The following is a 19,517-nucleotide window of genomic DNA, read 5'->3' as shown; positions in this document are numbered from 1 at the left end:
AACTTCAGGTTCAAATCAAGAAATTAAAATACAAAAAGGGAAAAAACACTTTTATCAACTTTTTCTTGCATGATTAGAGAATTGTTACATAGGATTGACAGAAATATGAAAAAAAAATTAAAGAAAAAACTGTATAAAAAATGAACCACAGAAAATGAAAACAAAAAACCCCTAAAATATGGATCCAAAAATATCAGATGTATAAATACAAACTAAATTATCAACATAATGCCACTCCATGAGATTTTATATACAAGAGAATATACTTCCATGCTTATACAATCAGACAAGGAAATACAGCAAGTTAGTGTCAATCTTTACCAATTTATTTCATACAAAACAGTAGCAATGTAGAATGTGGGGTTATCTTCTGCTGCCGCACACGCAAAACCGTGAACATTCCAAGCCAATGTACAGTTTAGAAGGGAGGCTAAACAACAGCATCAACCATGCTACTGAACATAGCAACTTTTTATTTTAAAAAGATTAAAAATTAGATAGCAATGTCTTCTTAATATTGCTCTCATCATTGAAGACTTAAAAAAAAAAAAAAGTGACTTTACAGGTTTAAAAAAAGGAGGGAAGAGGAAAACCCAAGCGGCTGCTACAACACTGCCATACATCAGACCATCATACTTCAGCATTTGCGTACTTGACAGCAGCATTATTTTACTGAACCGTGTCGTGTGCAGCTACCTAACAGAAACACAAAGCAAAATACTATGGCAGTTACTGACCAAGGTCCAAAAGAAGGAAAACAAACAAAATAACTCTAGGATGAATATACTGTAAAAACAACATTTATGGAGACTGAATCAGTATCTACATTCTTGGACTGCTCCATTCTGCCCCAACAAAAGTGTCAACTCAACTGTCAACTGTGCATTTTTTGGCGGATCTGAGTTTTCCAGTTCTTATTCTACTGCATGCTTGGAACAAAGGTGATAATAAATCCTTCTACACAATGAGCTTTAAGTAGACAGCTGAAAATAAATTTACTACTTGTAAACACACACAAAAAAAAAATACAATTTTTTTTTATCTTCAGTCAGTGCTTCCAAAAGCACATTATCTTCGATAACGACCTCTCTCCCCTCGGTCTCTGTCCCGATCACATATTCTTTCTCTCTCTCTTTCTCGATCACGTCCTCTGTCTCGTTCTCTATCTCTTCTGTTATCTCTAGGGCGGTCTCGCTCTCGCTCCCGATCTCTTTCTCGGGGTCTACTTCTCCGACCACTGACAACAGCTTGTGTGCGGCGAAGGAAATCATCAACCCTCATATCATAGTCATGCTAGGAAAGAGGAGAAAATGGATCAGCAAAGCAAAACTTATAAACCTTTACAGTTGTCTGGTAAAGAAATCAGAAAATGCAACCAAGAATTCCTGGAACTTAATGGTGATACATACTATCAGCACTAACTGGAATGCACATCTATTTCTTTAATTTCCTATTCAACTTGAAGACTTTTCCATCTGATTCTTTAGTAAGATATAAACAGCTCAGTCATAACCATCAACTCTTCACTCAGTCCACTCCTACAACCCACATACTAGCAAGCAATTACACTAAATATCATCCTTTATGCAGCATACCCTTTCAGGAACTTCAATTCTACAAAATAAACAGCAAACTGTGAAACTAGGAAATCTTAAGCTCAAACATTTTTTACAAATTATTATTGTTAATAATAATTTTAAAAATTCAATAAAAAGATTTCAGGAATATGATGAACTACAATAAAATGTACATGTGAACTCTTAAGAAATTTTATTTCAGAAAGACTGGGAATCTATCCCACATAAAGCAACAATGCAATCTGAAGAACATGGGGGATAAAGCAGGGTAGGGTACAGCATAAAAGAGATGCAAGTCAAAGTAGAGGCCATGTTTAAGCACGCCTGTTCTACCTTTTAGGTCATCTTTTCTGGTGTGGTGTATGTTCAAAAGTCAGCTTAAATGTATAAAAAGCAAGGTTCAGAACACAATTCCCCACTATCGTTCATTTCCAGTAAAATATAAATATATTATAAACATGGATTGAATGTTTTAATTAAGCCAATGAAGGCCCATAAAATAGAACTTGTTTGCAAGAGAAAGTTAACTATAGTATTCTTGGATTGACTTCCTGTCTCAAATACTGTTACCAGTTTTGTTTCCTTTGATAAATGCATCAGTAGCACTTATAAACAAATTTATATAAGATGTCTCAATATACTTAAGATTATACCTTATGTAAGCCATACACTGACAGAAAATCACTTTTTACTATAGCAATAGAATCATTAGATTGGTTTACAGAATGTTAAAGAATTTATTTTAATATTTTTTTGAATTAAATAATAAGCCATAAAAATTCTCAAATTTAGGATATGAAATTACTGTTCTGACCAACTCTTTGTAATATGTATATTCTTCATCTTTAACATTAAACTACCAAAGTTACCTAACTTAAATGTGTATGGACACACCATCCAATCAAGTACCATTTTCATAAAAAATTTTAGCAGAAAATTTGTCTTAATAATCAAACAGCCCTACATTTATGAAAGCCCAAACACTCATCCATTCTACTTTGAAGTGGCCACAAACAGTTGTCACTATGGACAATCAGAATCAATTACTAAAAGAGAATTGTTATTCTGTATTTCTTAATATTTTGGTGTTGATGCCATAGTGTCATTAGAGCCTTCTCAAGGGCAGATTAAGCTAGTCGCTTGGTTACTAGTTTTAAATAATTTAAACCTGGTAAAAATTACATGATTTATAAGTTACCTTAAAATTTACCATCTTAGAAAATTAAAGACACTTGGAAAAAAATTATCACAGCAATTTCGAATTACATAGCTAATAACTAAGATCTGAGCATAATATCTTGTACATTCTATAATACCTATACATTATATGTATGTGTATACGCATATATATACACGTATACACACACACACACAATAGTTTAACTTAAGAAATTTGAATTACAAGTTTATATAATCCAAAAAAACATAAATGGCTACTTATAATAAAAACAAGTGGAGAATTAATATTTAGTCTGTAGTAAAGAATAAAAATGGTTCATCATCAAAATCTAGTATGTGCCCGTATGTAAATTACCTACAGAAATTCTAAGTAGTTCCCTCACACCTCTGCCTTCTTGTGCACTTACTACTCGTTTATCTCTGTATCTTGCTTCATGTGGTACCGGATGGTGTCCTGAGTAAGGGGGATGGGCTTGAGGAGGTGGGGCATGGTGCTGGTAGTAAGGATGGTGTGGAGGCTGTTCTATTCCCGGGTAAGGAGGCTAAAAAAGAAAGATCATCTACATAAAAATCTACCAAATATTCTTGTCAACAAATCCATTCTATATCACATCAATCCCAAACAGTTTCACCATCATGATTCTTATAAATTGAAATCATTAAGACTTCCCAAAATAGCTTTTGTTAAAATCAAAATATGAATAGACACACTCTAATATATTTCTACCTTGTTACTTCTATTATTTAAATTCTAACATAAATAAAAAACACATGGTACTTATTAAAACCAAAGCACATTTTTAAGCACTTTATACTTATGTGGAATAATATAGCAAATTTGTATTAATCCTAAATTACAGAAAAGAGATCCAAGGGATTAAGCAACTAGCCTACCATTATACTACAGAAAGGGTCATAATAGAAGTGTGCACACAGCTGGAATACAATTGCAGTACTCTGGGCTCTGTAATCAGTTACTCATAAATCTCGAGCCAAAATAAAGCCTAAGAGCTAATGTAACTGTAAAACGTCAATATAGGGGCTGGTAAGATGGCTCAACAGACTAAAAGCACCTGCTGCCAGGCATGATGTTACATCTCAAGGGCCCATACAACGGTGTATGGCATGGATATGCCCACAGAAACACCAATAATTAAATGTAATTTTAAGGTATTATTATAAAATTAATAAAGGGTACATGATAGCTTATTTTAGTGTCAAGTTCACCTTAGTATTTCAGATTACAAGATTTTCAAAATTAATTTATATGTATAAGATATTGTAAAACTACTCCTGATACTAACCCAAAGAAATGTAAAAGGTCATCTAACAACATTTAAAAATAAAATGAGAAAATAAGACATGCAGATGTACTTCAATCACAAAGTTTTACCTCTTAGAAACTATGTTTCCAGGTATTATCTCAAAATATACTCTCAAAATAAACTAGATTATCAAATATCCTTGAAAACAGATTAAATCAAGATTTAATTCTAAACATCACATCAAGTACAATTAGAAACTTCATATTAATTTAGTGAAATCATCTTCTGCACAATCCTACTAAATTGACATCATTTTACTGAAAGCTAAACTATGATACGAAGATAACTGTTCATTATCAACATATATGCAAGACAAGCATCCTTCATTGCACAAACTACTCAGTATCTGTAAGATTAGCCAAAGAATAAATGAATGGTCTGTAAATTTTATGAACAAAATAAACAGATTATGACAGAACTTGTTCAAAGTGTTTGAGAAAGATGGGAGTATAAGTCTAAACATCCAGGGAGGAGCTTACACTTTTACCATGGCATGCTTTACACTTATCCATATAAACTATATTCTTTTGTTTTATCCAATTACTTTTAAGTCTCTTAGTGGACAGGTATCACATTCTGAGGAAATATTTAAAATATTAGACACTGAAAAATGGAAGTTAGAGAAATACAAAACAGAGATGTAAAAAAATAGAGCAATACAAACCATTCCTTGCCAAGGTGGTGGTGGTCCCATGTTATGAAATTCCCTCACATAATCATTGTAGGACTAAAATAAAAGATGACATTGTCAACAATATTAAAATCGGAGGAATTTAAAAAAAAATTAGACCCTATCTTTAAATATGTAAAATTTAATGCTTACCCCATTTAAAAACACATCTCGGCGAACTCCTGAAAATCGTCTGTTGGGAATAAGATTTGTGAAACTAAATTCAGGTAATTCATAAACTAGTTCCAAGAATGTAATTCAAAGCTAAGCAAGAGTGAACCCAACTTACCTGTCAACTTCCTGGTATCGGGGATCCTTTAAATACCCTGTTCAAACATCAAGCATTTTAGTAAATCAAACTTTATGTTTCTACTAGGGCATTATAATTACACCTTCCTTACCCTTGTTTCAACTCTTCCCATGAAAAATATACATTAAAGGATGTTACCACTCAACTACTACAGAGATTTTCACATGTATCCTCTGTGTTAAGGGCAGAGAACTAACTTGCTTGAGGACACTGCAGCAGAATGGCCTTTAAACAATGTTTTACCTTGAGAACTTACAGCTAAGTTTTAAACCATGAAGACTCAAAAGGACAGAAATATGCAAAAGCTGCAAAAATGAATATATGTATACTCCAAGAATCAAGTAGCAAAACAAGTATCTACTCCACCCCAGCTTCCTTTAGAAAGGATCCAGCAAACTAATATATAAAAATGTCTGACTGGCTCTGTTACTGGGTAAAGTACTTGTCTAAATGGAACATAACTGTCTCCCTTGGAAAAAGAAAAGTGCTTCTGTAAAACCATTTTGTTACAACACACTAGTTATAATGCTAATCAGAACCAAAGTCTAGAGTTTTACAGGTGTGTCAGTGACTGTAATTTAAACAAACTCCTTCTTTAATCCCAATGAACAACACACTAACTGAAAACTTTACACTTGGATAACAAGCCAAGTGTTTACCTTTACAATCACTTTTAAAATAACAAGTTTATTTTTTTAAAGGCCTAATTTGCTTTGATTTCCAATTAATGCTTCATACGACAGGAACCACTATGAATCATAAGGAACAGAAAGCAAAACAAAGTTGTTTTCCTACACCTTACACATGTACACATCAATTTTCATTTTTGCAAAGACAGCAATTTCAGGTAATTTTGACTCAATGAAATGGACTGAACAAGCTAAACATTGTATGGAAGAACTACTAATTAGAACTAGTAATGATTTTCTAAGGGAAAGTAGTCTCAAGCCATAAACGTTCTTTACTTTTAAACCTACTGGAAGTTCTTGTTGTTTTAATAATTTTAAGTCAAATAATCTTCAGGATTATAAAATATTAACCTGGTCTCTGGTGAAACTCAGGGGGATAGTCAATCCTTGGTTTCTTTCTGCTGTTATGAATATCATAATCTTCTGGTCGACGCCTACACAAATTAGACACATTAGAAATTAAACCAAAAACAGCTGGTAAAACAAACAGCAAAGCAAGAGTTTGACAGAGATGAGTACAAAGAATAGCCCATGGCCTCCTAAAAGAAATTGCCATTAATTTTTTAACAACTTAAAGAGTTCTTAAATTTTAATTCCTCAAAGGCAAACCTTTCACATAATGCTGGAGTCAATCTCTCTATAATCTCACACTATAAGACAACCTCAATAATTATCTAATTCAAACCTGTAAAACACATTTTAGTAGTCTAAACATATATGAGCAGTTCTTTAACAAGTCAAAGTTTCCCAAATGTCACCATTCAGGTAACAACAGAAGGAAAACCATACCAGCAATTATGCAATACTCAGGAGGTTTGAAATTTATATAAATATTGTAAGTTTAGATTCAATCTAAACAAAGTTAAGAAGCCTTAAATGATGCCTCTGCTTTACACAAAACTATAGTTTTAATACTATACAGAAAGTTTTAAATTTAATAAAGCTACGTAACAGGAAAGTTTTGAAAATGTTACTTGAAAAACTAGCATCTTAGTTACATTACTTTCTTTAATAACATTAGTAATTAAAAAGTAATTTTTCCAGAGACAGTGCCTTTTAAAATGGCTCTCATAAATTATTATGTAGTAAGTTTTAACAGAGTTCATAAAACTAACTTAAGAAGGTGCTGTTAATCTGCTGAGGGCTGATCTTCATTGTCTTTCATAAACCTTGATAACTAGTATAACAATACAGCATAAAACACACTTTACTTAGCATAAGAGCTAAACAAAAACAAAAGTTCCAAAACATTTAGGGATTAAACATAATCCTTTTGAGTTTCAAATATATAGTATATAATAACTCAGCATCATAACTTTTCAGCTATCTCTCTAAATACTGAATGCTCTCATTAACTTTTGCACCAAACCACTCAAACTGCAGTTAAATCCAACAAACCAAGTACCACCCACCCCAACAGAATAAAAACAGTTGCATCTACAATAAATAATACTAAGAAAATTAAAAGCTGGTTTATAAAATAAACATACCGCTTTCTTGTAGTTTGGGGAGTGCATTTACGACCGGTATAAAACATGATAGTAACAGTTCATATAGTAGTCCAACTACTGACTGTAAGCCACATACATAAATGGAGGCCCTGGCAGGCTTGAGAGAAGGTGTAGTGGTGTTATAAGTATAGTTTGCAGTCCATTGCAAAACTGAGGAAAAACTTCACTTGTATTTACTGTATTGCACTGGAAACCTCTTAGCTTAAACTTGAAAAGACATCTTGGTGATCAGTCCTTTTAGGCCAAAAGTAAGGGGCTCTGCCAGGTTTCCTCCTACCTACTTGACAAAGTCCTTTTTAAGCTCAAAGAAATGGGACTCCTGTTGGATTATCTGTACCTACCACCGGTTGTTTCCAGCAAAGGGAAACTTAACCAAAGGTTTCATTCCCATCAACCACACATCCAATAGTCTTTAGCAGAATATTTTAGATTTAGCTGTATGCAAATCTATACAGGGGAAGGTGTTGGGTGAAGGGCTTAAATCAGTTCTTTTCAAAGACTTCTCTCCAATTCTGTAACAAGTTAAACCCCCTTTTTCTGGAAAATGCTGTTTAGTTCATAAGGTAGTGATCAATAACCATGGCGATCCTCTAAAAAACACTTTAAAGTCCACAGGTACTGCCAGCATCTGGAAAAGTTGTAAACAGACACAGCAACAGCCCTTCGTTTTGGTTTGTTGCCGGGTCTCCCAGGGCCACTTGATCCCCTTTGGAAAGAACCTATTGTTTTCAGAAGCTCAGCAGGATGTGTGAATTCACTGGGCACATGTTACAGAATATGTGGCAATGGGGTTAACACATCACGGTGACAAAATTGGAAACAGTCCCAATAATGCTCCTCTTGAATATGAAATAACTTAAAAACATTTTATCCTCTAAGTGAGGCGTCATCTTCTCAAAAAAAATTAGTGATCCTTTATAAAAGTCCCATATGTGATAAGGCTTATCCAGAGACATACCTGAAAGAAAAGGCTTTATAAAATATTAACAATTTTTGCAAATAAAGACTTCCTCCTCTTCCTCCTTTCTAGCCTGTTCTTAGCAACAAAACGCCTACCTCGTTTCACTTGCTGTATTATCAGAGTACTATCTAGTCTAAACTGGTCATCACTTGTTAGTAAATAATTTTTTCTGCATTAGGAAAGATCCCCATTTTCCTCTTGAAAAAAATGACTGAGACCAAGGTGACCATGTGAAATCCTCAATGAAGCCACAAACTAGTCCATGCAGCTTGATTTGAGGATTTTCTCTTTCTTCTTTACCGCAGGACAAACTTTTGACGAATCACATTCCTCCATCATGTTATCCCGATACATGTGCCTATTATCAGTCCAAAGAACGTTTCTAACCTTCCCACATCCCGGACTGGTTCTCGACGGGATGGACGTCCTCTTGATCGAGGCTGAGAATGCATTCTTCTCTTGTGACGCATTTTATGAATGAGCTGATACAAGTCAATACTTTCATCAGGGGGAAAGAGAAGACAAAGCTGGGTTCCACATTCAAGTTCAATTTCCTGGAATATTAAAATAACAATTAATAGACAAAATAGAATCAAAATACTTACAGTTTCCTTATGTAAAAAACAAAACACTGACTTCAAAGACTTCTTCCCAAGGGGTTAAAATAAACAAGATTCTAATAAACTTACAGGTTTACAAAAACCATTGCAACGTGCTTCATGTATTTGAAGAATAGAACCTACAAAGTGCAGAGTCTCACCCAAAGTGCAACTGCCTAACACTCATTCTAGTCCATTCTATCCAAAAACTATTTGCATAAAATATACAAAGGTAAGTCTATCATCTTAAGAAAGACTATGTCTGAGAATCAAAACTGAATACCTACAGAGACAGACTAACCTACAAGCTTAGACAAAGTTTTACTTTTAAATATCGACACTTTAAACTTACAAGCAATAGAAATGATATGAATAACTATTAGCACCAAATCACATATAAGGGAACTATACGTATGAAAAGTTTGGGTTTATTTTAAATAATTACACATGTTCAATTTAATTTGCAGACTTTAAAACATGTATGTGTACATGTATACATCTGTGTCTTCAGAGGTCAATTTTCTATTTAGAAAAAAATCAGACATATTAATGACAATTCTAAAACTATTACTATGAATTACTATAAAACTTTAAGAATTTGAGTTCTTACTTTATCAGCACATACCCTAAAATCAGAATACAGACAATAGTATATACCCCTGCAAAAGGAAAACGCAGTTTCCTGAAGTGTTCTACATTTAAATGTTTTGTAATGGAACACTACAAAAATCAGGCCACTTCTACCACTTTCACTTCAGTTTACTAGTGAAAATACCATTTACCTGAGTATCAGTATTAATAAATATCTTCCTAGTCAGTCACAATCACAGGAATCGGGAGTTTCCCAAAATACTCTGGTTTTCACAATTCATATCTTACAGACAAGATTTTAAAGTATTTTTATAAAGATTTTAATAAAGGTCTATTAAACAGCTGATTAATATAAAGATTAAACAAACCTGTCCATCACGTCCAATCTTTACTGGCTTATGTTCATTCCAGGGATTGGTGAGATGAGCGGACTTAGTAAAGGGTAATTCACGCCTAAATATGAAATAGTGTAAAGTATATTACTTTATAAAATGTTTAAGGATGTGTACTACGCTTCAGTAGTCAATCAACAATCAACATATCAACAGTCAATGTGACAAAGATATAAAGAAACACTTACAGTGGGAGAGTATATAATCCTCCACAGAGACCCTTTTCAAAACCTAACTCTTTCTCCAAAAAAACCAATACAGGTATTCCTTAACTTAAAAAGAATTACACTTTTTGTGAACCACAGAGTTGAAAATACTTTTAAGTCACAAATATATTTACTATCTTCTACTTATCAAATATTGCTTATCAAAAGCACAAAATGAAGCACTGGTTATTTATAAAATAACCTTTTATTATTAAAAGCACATCAGTTAAAAAAATAAAAATGGAAAGCAATACCAGTAAGACTTCAATTACCTGTCTATAACAAATATCAAACTAATGAACCTACATCACAAGGTATCCAAACAACAGTCAAGGTTGGTGAAATAAAATAAATGTCACACTAACACCTCCTATTCTTTCAGAAGTAGGTAGCCTCATTAATGTCTGGCATTGATCAACGTATTTTTTTTTCTAACAAGTTTATCAATTCAAAACATTCAAAGAACTGAAATCCCACAGCCAACAAAAATTCAGTTTCTTTTTTTTTTTAATCACTAGAAGTATAAAAGCAGAATATCCAATATCCAAAATAGAAGTCTCTGTCAAGCCAAACATATCACACTTTTTGGTGCGTTGGGCCATAATTAGACTGAAGAGACTGCACCCTGCTGGGTGATGTTACACAATCTCATCTGGGATAGACAACTGTGATGTCATAGAAAAACGAAATTTAGCCTATGTTAGTAGTATTATCCTTGATCCATAAACCACACTACCTGCTTATATCAGTTACAGAACAGGATCTAGTTACGTTTTGGACAGATATGCTATAGAAAAAAGTGATATGACATTGTTAATATTAAGTGCACCAGAAAAAAAAAATATAAGAAATCTTTTAAGTCACTCTATAGAAACAAATTTAACAAACAAAAATAAAAAATACAAAAATTTCATGTGATAAGATAGTGGTTTAGTTATTAACATTAAAATAAGTAATAGAAAAAATAAATCGGTTAGTTGGAGTAGCCAACAAAGAACTGAAAGTAAAATTATTCAGTAAGTTTAATTCTGGGTGTTCCATAGATTACAGTATTTATTCTGAGCCCACTCCATGTGGCAACATGGTCACTTAAAATATTCCTGTCTTGTAAAAAGTATTTGTTCGCCGGGCGGTGGTGGCGCACGCTTTTAATTCCAGCACTTGGAAGGCAGAGGCAGGTGGATTTCTGAGTTCGAGGCCAGCCTGGTCTACAGAGTGAGTTCCAGGACAGCCAGGGCTACACAGAGAAACCCTGTCTCGAAAAAAACCAAAAAGTATTTGTTTTGTTCCAATTTTCATGTGCCTACAGAGTTGCCTCAATTACTGGAAATTCAACAAATTTACAATGTTTAAATGTGTAAAATGTTTAGTTCTGGCAATTTAATGTAAATCTCATTTGTGGAGAAAAACAAAAAGCAGTCTTCAAATGACTTATACTTAAAAAAAAAAAAAAAAATGTAGCAAGTACCCATTTTCCTCCACAACTTTAACTTGAATGTTAATACATTAACCTGAAAATATGTTACCTAGGTATACCTAATAATTTTAAAAAGTAAAACCATTCTGCCTTAAACTTTGTATCTCCTCTAGGTAGGCTGGACTTGGGGTATCTCTTGGTAAGCACAGTTCAAGCAAGTTAGTAAGATAGCCAATTAATGAGTCAATGTAAAAAAGACTTATTTAAAAAATATTAACCAATAAAACTCATCTTGTAAAATTAAGAAATTTATCAATCTGAAAATATATAGACCAATACAAGTAACATTCTAACATTTAATCTGCTGTAAAATTTAATTTTGTCTCTTTTTCCCAAAAGGCATCATCTTCAAATAGTTCACAATGATAAATTAACCATATTTTCTTTGGCCTTTACAATTATATACATAGGGAAATAAAAACAATAAAACCTTTTTAACTCAGATCAACTAAAACAGTAATCTGTCTCCTCACTTTCACAGTATTCTGTGCATACATCTGTGTGTCTAAGGTCAGTTCTCTCTCTCCATCATTAAGGCACTGGGGTTCAAACTAGGTCCTCGGGTTTCATAAGCCTGTATCTTTACCTGTTGAGCCGTGTCACAATTTTTTTTAAAGTTTGTATTAATACTTAATAAAGTCTTAAATACACATATGTAAAACAGAGGGGGAAAAAGTTACCAACACCACAGTCTAATTTCAATGCACTGTAATTATAATTTTTAATTTATTCTGCTTCACATGTTATGGCATGGACATTTATTTTTGTAATATACTGTATGTAAGAAACAAAACATACTTTACTTAACCAATTAAATTGTATTAACTTAATACAATTTTGTATTTATCTAACAAAACTTAGATGCCTTTCAATTTTTGCTATAGAAAATAATTATAAAATCATAGTCTGGAGAGATGTCCCAGTGTTAAAGAGACATTGTGAGTTCAGTTCCCAGCACCCACAGTAGCCAGCTCCCAGCTGGCTCAACTCCAGCTCCAGGGAAACTGATGTTCTTCTAGACTCTGGGCAAGTGCGCTCACATGTACACAGACACACATACATAAATGAGTGAAGAATCAGATGTGGTAATGCATGTCTTTAATCCCACAACTTAGTACACAGAGGCAGAAGGATCTCTTGCTAGTGTCAAGCCCAGCCTGGTCTACATACTGAGTCCCAGAGTTAGCCAGAGCTACAGAGACCCTATCTTAAAATAACAAAACAAAATCAAGGAAGCAATTAAAAAAATAAATGAATAAAAAAATCTTTGAAACAAAAAATAAAGTCTTAAAAGATCTGCATAGTTTTGGGCTTTTCTACTCAAATTCTAACACAGTGTTTCACTTAGTCTGCCTGAGCCATATTCATAGAACCTCATGGAACATTTCAATGTTCCTCCACTTTCACAAATAAAAGCAGCATTTACCCTTCTCATTTGGTTTCCTCAGTCTTGACTTAAAAGTTTAGCCTGGCTTGTAATTGAGTAATATTCATGCCTCGGCCCCATGTGTTGTTATTGACCTGTGACCCACACTTCATTTTCTTATTTGTAACAAACACTTCTAATTCCTTTGAATTCCAACAAAGTCAACTCATCAATAAAATTCATATAATATTTAATGTCATATTTAATAGATATGAACAAGCCATAATTAGCCTTTTCTGTACAACAATTTGGTATCACCATAAAGTTTTTATTCAACTGATGTTATATAGTAACTCATGTTACAAAAATTAATCAATTTTTCTAATAAACATAGTTAAATCTTAATCCTTTTTAAGATACCAGAAAGCAGATTAAACATGTACTGTTTATGTTCCTAAAAACCAAACTGGGGCTGGAGAAATGACTCAGTGGTTAAGAGCACTGACTGTTCTCCCAGAGGTTCTGAGTTCAATTCCCAGCAACCACATGGTGGCTCACAACCATCTGTAATAGAATATGATGCCCTCTTCTGTTGTGGCTGAAGACACCGACCACAAACTCACATACAGAAAATAAATCTTAAAAAAAAAAAAAAAAACACACAAGCTGTGTGACAATAAATAGCCCCAAATTGTTAAACAACTAAAAGAATAACTGTTTTGCAATGAAATAAACACACCAGATCTTAACAACTGCTAGGAAAAGTGTATTTTTCCTTAACATTCAGTATTAATTTGAGGCACTGAACAGGTAAAAAAAAAACATTGTTATCACACCAATGTCACGAATATAAGTAAATCTGAGAATAAAGAACCCCATCACCCACAAAGGGTGGCAGAAACTTTTAAATAAATTAATCAAATTACTACAGAATTTTAACATCATTCCCAACCAGCTGCCCTTTCTCTGTCTTGATTAATTTACCTGCAAATCCAGTCAATTTTAAAAACACCTCCAAGCATTTTAGCACTCATTCCTGCCGGAAGCACCCAGTGTATAGGAGATCCACCATGGTGTGATTCTGAAGACAATCTGGCAAAACCTAGGGAGCCACAGTAGGACATCTGTTAAGTTGTCACTGTAATTATTATTATTATACCCAAAGTAACAAATCACTTTTATTCTTACCTTGAAATTTTCCACTTTCTCTAACAGAAAATATTAATATAACACTCCTTGCAGATCTAAATGCAAGATTTAATTTTTTCTCATTTACAGGCAATGTAGACCATACACCCTATAGAAATAATGCAAAGATCACAAATTAGAATCAAATATTATAGTGATTAAAAAGCAAAAGTTACTATGTAGGTGTTTAAAATTTAAAAAAACCCTAACAGAAAAGTCTCGCTTGTTAACTGGAAATTACTTATCTGATAAAATATGAAAAGATTAACAACTTTACAAAATCTAAACAAAGCGGACCATCAGGCAAATCTTATCAACTCAAATTCTATATCAATCACAATAATTCTAAAATCAAAATCACTTTTTAATGGTAGATAATACGTTACTGAAAGGTGAATCACCACTAAATAGGTGTGCTTAATCACATAATTTAAAATGGGTTAGCAGCAGTAAAACCAAAAATGAGAATTCCAAAATTCTAGTTTTTCCAAAGTTCAAGTTTTTTATGTAACTTGAAAGATTTTTAACTAGATCTGGCACAGTTAAATAACTCCTAAAGTAGTTCTAATCAATTTTTATTAAAAGAGAGAAAGAAGAAAAAGAGACAGAGAGAGACAGAGACAGACAGACAGACAGTTTAAAAAAAAAAAAAAGCCAAAGAGAAAGGTTAAGGCAAAAAAGCTCTCATTTTCTTGGATCAATCTGGTCTTTTCATGCATATTTCAGCACTTCATTACTTCAGCTTAAAACCACTTCAGCTAACGAACAGTGATACATGCTCGTTACTTTCTCTTTGTCAAGTTTTACAAGTAATCTACCAACTGAAATATAGAAATGTGAACATTTTGATAGTTGAAAATGTTACTCAATTTAAGCTAAGAATTTTAAAATATTATATAACTGGTGTAAAACACAAACGTACTTTCTTATTTCTTCAGTACCCCCAACAACTGATATTCCTGGTGAAAATCTAGAGTGGACCTTTACCACTACTGCTCCTCCCTCCTTCCTAAACCCAAGTGATTGTACATAACAAATGGATTAGTAGCTGGATACAAAAGAAATATTAACAGAAAACACATATTATGGTATAAATGATATACTCTTCAACTCTCAGGTTTTTAATAAGGCCAAAATGTAAATTCATACCAGGTTTCCTAATTTGCCACAGACCAGATCAAGAATGGCAACTAAGAAAGTCAAAGCTGCTAGAGGTAATCACTGATTCAATGATCACTGCACCTCATTTAAGTTTCAGGGCTAGAACTATTTCAATGGGGCTGATGGTAATACCTTTGCTTTGGCAAGAGACACATTCTCATGGTTGTTACTCTTTATGAGGAAAAATCTTGCATCCTGAAGGACATATTTGAGTTTACTGGTTTGATCTGGGGAGAAAAAAAAGACAAAATCCATTTTCATTAACCATGGACATTACTATACACAGGTGTGCCAAATATACTAAATTAGCCCTCCAAACCCAACTAAACTGTAAAATCAAGTCACCCAGTCAGCCTAGAAAGCTCAGGCACAACAGAATAAAGCAAAGCTAAGGAGAAGCAGCACTGTGCAGGGCAGCCTCGCCCAGAGATGTTCCGATATATCAGACCCATGCTTAAGTATGACAATGGCTTTAAGTTTTATAAACTTTTGAAAGACTCATTTAAAGATTGATCACAGACTGTTAAACATGTGTCCAAATGTGAATATACCAATCAATACATTTAGAAATCAAAATATTGCAAACTGTCTATAATTACTGTGAAAGATAGGCAATAGAAAGCAGACATAAAACATGAGAGATTTTTCTTTAAGTTTTTAATGCTTTCTCCCTTAACATGATATATCGGAACATGACCACATTACAACCAACTACTAATGGAAAACCAATAAGGTAAAATAATGACTTTATGGAGCATGCAATGAAAACAATTTCAAATTTAAATGATACCTTTTCGGACAGCACGAACGGAAGATGATAATTTCTCATGCTTCTTTTCTGAACCTGTATTTAGCCAAAGTACATTTGTTCAGATTGAGCTTAATAGATGAAGACAAAATTTCTACAGTCTTGTCACATAAAATTCTCATTCAAGACAAATTCTTTCCTGGCGCACCCACACACACAAAAATACGTCTCCATGTGTACGAGTGTTTTGCTTTTTGGGTTGTTCGAATTTCTTTCTTTTTTTTCTTTTTTCTTTTTTTTTTTTTTTTTTTTTTTTTTATTTGAACAGTTTCCCACTCAGAAAACTAGTCACTGAATCATCATCTTCCAAGAGAAAAAAATGTGAAAATTGAAAATTCCACTGAAGCAGTAACAGAACAGGATAAAAAATAAGAAAAAGCTTAGTCTCCTCTAGGATTATTACAATTTGAACATGCCAAAATTCAGTACTAATGAACATCAACAATTCACACTAAACTACAACCTCCACTTTCTAAAGCCAGTTACAGTCAGTCATCTATGATCCTAAAATTAAATGGGATTACCTGCATATGACTCTGACGCAGAACTGCCACTTCTATCAAAGACAATGGGTGATATGCCTCGAGCTCTCTTCCTTTCCTTCTTTTTCTCATCTAAAACAAAAAAAATCCAGACAAGTTTTTAAACTATTACAATACAAAAGAAGCTAGCATAGGTATTCAAAGGAGAAATGTGTCCTAATCTAGTCTTGTTACCTAGTTCTTAAACAATAATCCTGTTTCTTCCCCTTCTCATTGCTCAACTTTTTCAGTCTCATTTAAAAATTTATGTTTGACATGTCAAACATTTCAAGCAATAAAACACATGAATATAAGAGAAATCAGGTACTTACTGAATTGCTTTATGAAAAAAGATTTCCGCAAGGAAAGAAATTTGTAAAACAAATATAATTTTCTTCAGTAAAACTTAGTATGTATTTTGTATGTACTATGGAGTGCTATACTAAGTCCTGTTACTCATATAAACTATTGAAGTCTTATAGTGATGTATGCAAACATCAGAACACAAAACATTCACACTGGCAAACATGAACATACAAACATAACCAAAAACTGGTTCCCCACATCTGTGTCTTCAACTCTTTTTACCATTTCTGCCCTGGATCATTCTTTTTATTTTAAAATTTACCACTGAAGTATTAATGGCAGTCCATGTATTTACATACAAGAATGGGGGACCTTCAGTACACAGAAAAATCTGTTTCATGTGGAACGTTATATATATGAGGACTGAATGAATATATACATGAAACTGAATTCAGTCCCTTGCCATTATAGTCATACGATAAACCCCTTAAACTCTTTAGCTGGGAGATAACCTGTAATACAAAAAGTATAAGACATGTTTTTTGTAAAAGCAGTGGAAATTAAAAAAAAAAAAAAGGTCACGCATACAGTTCCCTTCTATATAAATTCAGTTAACTACTTAAACTAAATTTTCCTCTCTCTTAATTCTTAAAAGCACACTCAATGAAATTTACAAATAGAAAACGGTAACAGAGGGAAAAAATGGAACAAAGTTATGCTAACTAAAGTCACACATTTCCTCAGTTACAAGACACAATTTGAATGGAAGGCCTACAAGCTAGAAAGTACAAGACTTGTCTTGTGCTCTATGCTTCCCGAGTAAATGAAAAACATATTTTACAGCTTGTTTTGTTGTCTCTTGAAAACACTAATACTTACTAAGTTGTGCCCTGAACAAACAAGTGTTGCAGATTGCCCATGCTACTTTTAATGTATGGACCAAGAACATTCTGACAATTCTTGTGTAATGATAACAAAAAACTGAAAAGCAAGATGGGTACAAAAGGACTAGCTAATCTTTTGGTGCTTCTTTTTTTTTTTTTTTTTAATTGTTATTACACTGTTTTCAAAGCTGTGATGTGTTTTAAGCTTTCTCCCTTATCCATTGCAAGAGTAAAAACTTTACAACTTCGCTACCAAATTCACCGAAAGCATAATACATTTCTTATCCCTCACAAAGATAATATGCGGGGAAGGGACCAACACAGACAATTTTGCCCAACTGAATTTATAGCATAGCAAACCTGGCATTAGTAAACAAAATGGCAAAAGAACGTTTAGCATATTATATGGATAAATTCCACTACTTTTTAAGTACATGGAGGTTATGACTCAGAAATCAAAAGCATAGTTAACGGGCAGTGGTGGCGCACGCCTTTAATCCCAGCACTTGGGAGGCAGAGGCAGGCGGATTTCTGAGTTCGAGGCCAGCCTGGTCTACAGAGTGAGTTCCAGGACAGTAAGAGATACACAGAGAAACCTTGTTGAGAAAACAAAACCAAAAAAAAAAAAAAAAAAGAAAGAAAGAAATGTATTTGCTACAAAAGCAATATAGCATGAAGTAATCTAACTACAGTAATGGATTCATTTAAGAAGGTACTAAAAATAAGTATTTCAGGGCCTAATTATCTCAATAAAACCCATTACTTAATTCAATACCCAAAAACAATTCCTGTAAGAAAATTTTCTCTAATCCTATGAGTGCTTTCACACATCTCCAGAAGAACTGAAGATTCTTCACATTAGCAATACTTTTTGGTTTTGCTTTTCAGACAGTCTTACACACAGACGATACTGCTCTTAAATCCATAATCTTTCTGCCTTACCTTCTCAAGTACCTAAAATTGCAAGCTATCTCAGTCAACTCATATGCATAGATCTTGTGTTTCAAAAAAAGAATGTATTATTCTGGCTCTATTGCTACATGACAGAAAATTAAGAGGTATTCTACCTTGGAAACGTCCTAATAACTAGTGGGAAAGATACATGTGAATATATAGCAAATGCTTATGTACCTGAATAAGTTGTTGTCAATGATGTAAATATTAAGAACCATAAAATTAAAGCCTGAAATATACACTTTCATTGAAACAAACTTAGACTCGCACAAATTTATACTACATCATTTGACAGCCAGGAAATACACAAACTAAAGCAAACAAAAAAACCACAGTACCTGATCCATCTGTTCCTGAACCAGATCTGACAGAGCCATCTGTGAAGGAAACAGACTCAGAACCAGAATCACTGGCCTCACTTCGGGTGTCATAATCATTCCCTTCTTCCTTCTGATCTCTCTCGTCCTGTTCATATTCTTCTTCCTCTTCATCCTCATCCTCCTCCTCTTCTTCCTCTTCATCCTCTTCCTCCTCCTCCTCGGCATCTTCATCCACTTCCTCATCATCTTCTGCATCTTCATCTACCTCTTCATCTTCTTCTACATCTTCTTCCCCTCCTTCCTCCTCATTCTCAGTGTTGTTGCCCTGCTCAGAAGAACCACTGCTTCCTGTCTCGTGGTCAGAGCCATACTCTTCAGAGTTGACCTCTTCCTTTGAAGACTGGCTGGATCTGCTTGCACGTCTATCAACTTCAAGCCCAATTCTCTGATGTTTAAAGAAAAAGGGAATCAGCAGTCATTAACAGACAAGCTCAAGATGAATAAAGAGTTCTAAAGCCTCAA

At 33.6% G+C, this 19,517-nt stretch overlaps 1 protein-coding gene across 10 annotated transcripts in view; it reads right to left on the bottom strand.

Annotated features, from left to right (window-relative positions):
• Nucleotides 1-304: 304 nt before the first annotated feature.
• Ythdc1 (YTH N6-methyladenosine RNA binding protein C1) overlaps nt 305-19,517 on the bottom strand; it is a 90,849-nt gene continuing 71,636 nt past the window's right edge. For 5 of the 10 annotated variants that reach the window (XM_076938729.1, XM_076938730.1, XM_076938732.1 and 2 more), the window contains 14 exons: nt 19,014-19,440; nt 16,535-16,624; nt 15,993-16,046; nt 15,335-15,429; nt 14,042-14,150; nt 13,838-13,955; nt 9,781-9,865; nt 8,610-8,776; nt 6,102-6,184; nt 5,041-5,077; nt 4,905-4,968; nt 4,746-4,808; nt 3,164-3,298; nt 305-1,293 (listed from right to left, as the gene is read on the bottom strand). In XM_076938729.1, coding sequence (XP_076794844.1) covers nt 1,069-1,293; nt 3,164-3,298; nt 4,746-4,808; nt 4,905-4,968; nt 5,041-5,077; nt 6,102-6,184; nt 8,610-8,776; nt 9,781-9,865; nt 13,838-13,955; nt 14,042-14,150; nt 15,335-15,429; nt 15,993-16,046; nt 16,535-16,624; nt 19,014-19,440 — 1,752 coding nt within the window. In that variant the 3' untranslated portion in view covers nt 305-1,068. The remainder of the gene's footprint in view (nt 1,294-3,163; nt 3,299-4,745; nt 4,809-4,904; nt 4,969-5,040; nt 5,078-6,101; nt 6,185-8,609; nt 8,777-9,780; nt 9,866-13,837; nt 13,956-14,041; nt 14,151-15,334; nt 15,430-15,992; nt 16,047-16,534; nt 16,625-19,013; nt 19,441-19,517) is intronic. The other 5 variants (XM_076938733.1, XM_034508488.2, XM_076938734.1 and 2 more) reach the window with 3 other exon arrangements.

Source organism: Arvicanthis niloticus, chromosome 7 (genome assembly GCF_011762505.2).
Source record: "Arvicanthis niloticus isolate mArvNil1 chromosome 7, mArvNil1.pat.X, whole genome shotgun sequence".
NCBI lineage: Eukaryota > Metazoa > Chordata > Mammalia > Rodentia > Muridae > Arvicanthis > Arvicanthis niloticus.
Note: the sequence above shows the minus strand (reverse complement) of the source record. Positions and strands in the feature narration are given on the sequence as shown.